The sequence below is a fragment of the Silene latifolia genome, chromosome 8 (genome assembly GCF_048544455.1).
Source record: "Silene latifolia isolate original U9 population chromosome 8, ASM4854445v1, whole genome shotgun sequence".
NCBI classification, from domain to species: domain Eukaryota; kingdom Viridiplantae; phylum Streptophyta; class Magnoliopsida; order Caryophyllales; family Caryophyllaceae; genus Silene; species Silene latifolia.
This window is the reverse complement of record NC_133533.1, coordinates 43303289-43309197: the sequence shown is the minus strand read 5'-3', so window position 1 is coordinate 43309197 and position 5909 is coordinate 43303289. Positions and strand designations below refer to the sequence as shown.

The 5909-nt window shown below is 37.1% G+C and overlaps 1 protein-coding gene across 1 annotated transcript; it reads left to right on the top strand.

Annotated features, from left to right (window-relative positions):
- The first annotated feature begins 268 nt into the window (after positions 1-268).
- LOC141595100 (uncharacterized) lies at positions 269-1036 on the top strand. The gene has a single exon (XM_074415072.1). The coding sequence runs from the start codon at positions 269-271 to the stop codon at positions 1034-1036; it is 768 nt and encodes a 255-aa protein (XP_074271173.1).
- Positions 1037-5909: the final 4873 nt, after the last annotated feature.

Below are 5909 nucleotides of genomic sequence, written 5' to 3'. Positions count from 1 at the left end.
TCCATAACATTCTGACTTGGGATTTAACGGTTATCAGAAAATGAAGACGGTTTTAGGCCCGGACTGCAAATGTACTCTAATTACTGTCAAAACGACCGTATCGGCACGTAGATGACAACTAAGAGGTAGACATTAATGTTTGAGCAATCCCTTGACAATAAACTTACGAACTATCACAAATCGTTCCGTGTACCAAACATGCGGCCCAATCATCACCGGGTGGTTTGCGAGAGGTGCAGAAATGAGGTATCTATAGAGAGGTGCAGAAATGAGGTATCTACACAGATCAAGAATAAATGATCGAGGGAGGGAGTTCTGTCGGAAAACGTTATGGAAATTACCCATTCCTATGGTTTGGAAAATTCTTATCTGGAAGATCATTGTAAAGGCTCTGCCTACCGGAAGCGAGTTTCATAAACGGAAACTGGATGTTGAACCTTTCTGTGGCATGTGCGGAGGTGATAAAAAATGCATTGAAACCCTGGAACATCTCTTTCGAGATTGTAGTCTCACTCGCAGGCTCTGGGCGTGTTCGGTTCTAGGCATCCGGGTGGAAAGTGCTGAAGGAATTTCGATTTCGGAATGGATATATGATTGGATTAGGTACTTGCTTACTAGTGAAGGGGGAGAAGAAAAAATGATCACTTTTGTGGCCATCCTGTGGGGTTTGTGGTCGTTAAGAAACAGTGTCATCTTCCAGGATATGGATTTAAACCCATTTACGATAATGGGGTGTTTCTATAAATCAATTCAGGAAAAAGTGCAAATGCTTTGTAACTCCTCACCTACAAAGCAACCTCTGTCAATGATACAAAGCTCCGAAGAAGGCTTGGCACATGAGGACAGGGAGGCCATTCGCAATGGGCATCATGTCAACCTTATTAGAAATCACAGCAATTGTGCGATGATAAGGGTCAAAGTGGATGCTAGCTGGGTACGGAACTTTGAAGCGGCGGTCGGTTGGATTGCATACGACCATACGGGAAAGGAACTCAAGAGGAGGAAGGTGTGCACCAGAGCTGAATCGGCTTTATAAGAAGAAGCACTCGGGGTCAGAGATGTCTTGGTATGGGCACAGGCACAGAGGATACTTCACATTGACTTATCGTCCGATTGTTTGCAGCTTATCAATCAGATGGCGGGGATTGACAAGGAAGATCATATGATTGCTGGGATTCTGGAGGATTGTCGTGATCGACTTAGTTTCTTTCATTTTTTGAGTCTTAATTTAATTCCGAGGCGTCTTAATAATATAGCGCACGGGTTGGCTAAGCAAGCCCTGCGATTATAAAACACTACCTTTACAGCTACCAAAAAAAAAGAGAGTTCTAGAGGTAGAATTAGTCAACGTGACTTACCGAATTTACACAATTATGGGATGTTTCGCCCAAGCGATGCTCATTTTTGTTTAAAATTTGGGTCTTGGAATCATTTATATAATTTAGTGGGAGATCATTATATAAATGTTAAAACTTGTTGAACATGTTTTCACAAGTAAAATTAAAACATTGAATGTTAATTTTTCCTATTTTTCGTTCATTCTCATAAATGTATGACATCGCGCATTAAATCCTCCTTTTCTCTATTTATTGTTATACTTTTTTCATTCTTTCATAGAAAGAAATTTCTTTGAAGGAATTAATGATTGGTAACATGATTTACCAATTCACCTACATAAGCTTACAACGATTTTTGCGGTTATTTTACAACTTAATTAACGACCATACATATTAAAAAGGGGTTTCATGTTGCAAACTCATATTACGAGTTTAAAAGGAAGTCACATTTTATCAAGAGAGTCTTGATTTCGGAAGTGACACCTCCGTCATGATGATGACATATTAGTTTTAATTACTCAAGTGTAATTCAAAAGTTTGCGAAAAGAGTTTTCAAAAACACTTAAAATACTCCAATATGATACCGTCAAATGGCTCACTTCGAGAAAGGCCAAATCGATTGTTTATGCGCTAAAGAGTTTAGGCATATGATAACAATTGAACGGTTAGGTAGTCCAATTTCGCAAGAAGTTGAGATTTTGCCACATGTTGCACTCACTTTATAGTAATTCACTCTTACCAAGTGTATAAAATATCACGAATGACATGAAGAGAGGTCTTCATGAGATTCGTTTTTGCTTGATTGAAGCAAAGAGGAATGTGAAAGTGAGTGGGAGTTAAGAAGAATCAACCCTAGATGTATGCGATAGAACAAAAGTTGAAAGAGACATCTACTCAATGGATAGGCTAGTTCCACTATCTTGGTATGAGATACAATACGAGTCATTTCTTTGTAAATAAGTTTACATGAATTGACAAAACATAAGACGTCTAGCATAGGACATTTTTGTATCGAAATGGTGCTAGAGTAACAATGATTTCGGTAGGGACAAATGTACCTAAATTTGGTTTTAAAAGAATGTAATTATCTATGTTTATACATAGAAGGCATCACTCATGTGATTTAAAACAAAATATTGTACCTACTCCTATGATAACTTGGTGGTTGGTTTAGACCACTTAAGTTAGAGGAATTTTACATTCTTCACGAAAACTAAATGTTATACTATCTTGTAGATTTTAAAGTCTCTAATCTTGTGAACCCAATTGATCAAACCTCAAGTAAATTCGTTTCAAACGAGTAAATGAAAAGCACATTGAACAACCATTTGATTGTGAGTCTTATGGTATGTGTGCATGTATTATGTTTTCTTTTGAAAAGAAACACAATAGTGAGGTGATTGACCATATACATACGGATGTGTAAGGCCGATAGTTGGTTATAAATATACTTCGTTACTTTTACCGTAATGTTAAGTAGATTTGAAAACCTCGTATTTATTTAATAAGACATAAAAGTGATTTTTGAAATGTGTTATATTTTCAAAATGAAGTAGTAAACCAAAAGCACGACAAGATCATAATGTTGATCGAAAATTTCAAAGTAATGACTTTGAAGATCAAATGGGTAATATCAAGTAATGACCTTGATAATCACTAAGAAGATTGTGAACCATAGAGTATGGTATAGTCAAGTATATAAACCGAACTTTATGAGATATAGTTTGAGGTTTTTCGCAATTTTTGTAAGCTATTTTCTCACTAAAAGTTTAAAACCCGACTATAATAGCCTAAATGACTCCATATGAGATATGGATAGGGAGAGTCCATAACTTGTCTTTTTATACATTTGGGATCATAAATAAATATGTTCAGAACCAATTTGTGTATTTGTGAGGGTCATCCAAAATTGAACCACTTGGTTTTTACTCTTCCAAAACGAGAACAAAGAGTTTGTGGCTCATAATACTGTCTTTCCAGAAAGATTTTCATTTTCTGGAAGACAGAGTGGGAGAAATTTTGAACTTACGGAAGTCTAAGACCCACAAACTGAGTACAATGCAAGAACATGTTCTTTATTGAGGCTCAGTGGTGAGTACAATGCAAGAAGACGTTCTTTATTGTGGTTATAAGGAGATAATTTTGCGATAATATTGCGTTACTTTTCAAAAGTGACGAATCTTAAACCCTCATCAAAGGCTTTTCTATAGTATGAACTCTATGTGTGATGGCATGTCGCCATGCAATTCGAATTGATCTCCTTGCACACGATGCGATAAGGAAGGAAACACGAGATGTTTTCAAGACTTGATTTAAGGTGAATACTTTGATTGGTTACCTTGATCTTGTCGTAAAAGTCACATAAGATGTTTAAAATTTGGGCTTGTTATAGAGAGTTTGTGACAACCTAAATGCCTTTATCAATTCGTATGATCTTAGCAATATAGCCTCTCATGAGGATGAGTTTAGGCAAAAGGATAACGAAACTTTCTCCTTGAATGTATCTTATGAAGGGAGAAGTTTTGTTGATGTTGTCAATGCTAAGGAGCCTAGCATGCTTGAAAGATCCCTTTTGTGATCTTATATACGTCAAAGAGTTGGAACCTTGGGTTAAATCATGTAGTCTATCAAAACGGTATTACTCGAGTGTCGAGATAACATGATGATACATGGAGTTTAGTGGTAGCTAAAGTGAGTTTCTTAGTCTAAAATATGTGCTTGACATATTAGTGACTAGAAATGTAGCTAAGGTGATATTTCTTAGTCTAAAATATGTGCTTGACATATTATTGACTAGAAATGTAGCTAAGGTGATATTTCTTAGTCTAAAATATGTGTTTGACATATTAGTGACTAGAAATATTCTCGGGTGAATACTTGAGAGTAGCATGGCGCATATTAAATATCCGGATCTAATGAGATACATCTCTATGGATATTAGCATTATAGTCAAGAGACTTATGTGATAAGATTCTTGACTCGTTCAAGTTGTTGAACAATTAATATGATCTCTTGTGCTTCCGCTGCAGGATCTATTAAATATGCTAAAAGCTTCTCTCGTCGGGACTTATCATGTTGAGAATATGAGAAGTCATTATCAATCATTTCCTAGTGAGTGTCACTAGATGATTATCAAGAGCATCCTTGAGTACTTGAGAAGCATTGAGGATTTACTCTTTTAGTTTGGAGGAATTTATGAATTTTGTGTAAAAGGATTACACGGAAACATTCCTATACTTATAAGATGTTATGGGCCTCGTTAAGGAATGGTTAGCATGTAAGAGTGTTATGTGCATAAAGAATAATATGTATAAGAAGTTATACATAAGTGTATAAGAAGTTATACATGTATAAAGCAAACATGTATGAGGAGTCATACATAAAAGATGCCATATGAAGGATGTGTATGTATAAGTGTTATACGTACAAATCATGAACGAAAGCTAAGTACATTACAACATCCGATGTTGTAAGAGAGATAGTTGATAACCGGAATTTAATGGGACTAGAGTAGTTATGTTAGCCGAATATCGTATCCCAAGAGGCGTGGAAAACAGTGGGAGTGTTTGACTGGCTTTAGAACCAGAGTCTAAAAACTCATTTAGACATGTACTTAGAAATGCTCTATGTGATGAAAAGATTGCATAGAACAAAGGAAAATAGCAATGGAAATTAGAGTGATGCAACTATTGCTTATCCTCTAACCAAAGCCGTAGACATGATGGTTATGTCATCTCAATGTGAATTGAGGAGTATACCTTAATTGCTAAAGATCGTTATGTAAATATTGGATAGAGTATTGATATTTACATAAGTGATGATCGCATTCATTGTTAGAGTTTCTTTAAGAACTCAATTATTCAGTTTATTTTGAAAACATTGAATACCTTGTTTATCCGAATAAGTTGTGGAGACAATGTTGAACACTATTCAAGTGAACAAGATGAACATTGTATTTTGTTCCTAGTCACTTAATGAGGTGACGTCTCAGAGTGACTAGATTGTAAGTCGATTGATGGTTGTTCACCACCATAAGGTCATACGTGATGACTAATCGATTACATAGGCAGAGTGTGTGACACTTTGCCGGACAGTAACCATTTAGAGAGTCCCTAAGTTCTATTATAGACGCCTGGTCGTGGCAGGGATCTCTAAGACGTTCCTATGAGTCGATTCTTTAGTTCAATGAGAAGTCCAGGTATGCTGAGGATATGGGTTTGAGTGAGGAGAACCTGGCATTGAGGTTTGAGAGAGGGTTGACTACCACGATTATGGATAAGTTACCCGTGGGGATCCTTACCGATGTTAAGGAAGCTTATGAGAGGGTGGAAGAGCGAGAGGTGGTGGAGATGGCTCGGAGAGGTCTGGTGGTGAGAAGAGGAAGTCGAGAGCGAGGTGGTGGCCAATCTAATCACAAGAAAGGCAACCACAATCGGTCTAAAGGATTTTCTTCGGGTCGGGGTTGATCAAAGGCTTCCTTTGGGCGTGGCTTCGGGGAGTGTGAGTAATAGTTGGGGAGTGACTGCTTTGGTTGTGGTGGCGTAGGCCACAAGAGACATGAGTGCATGAGCG

Coding starts and splice junctions, on each gene's coding strand:
- LOC141595100 (XM_074415072.1), top strand. CDS start 269: ATGAGGTATCTACACAGATCAAGAATAAATGATCGAGGGAGGGAGTTC.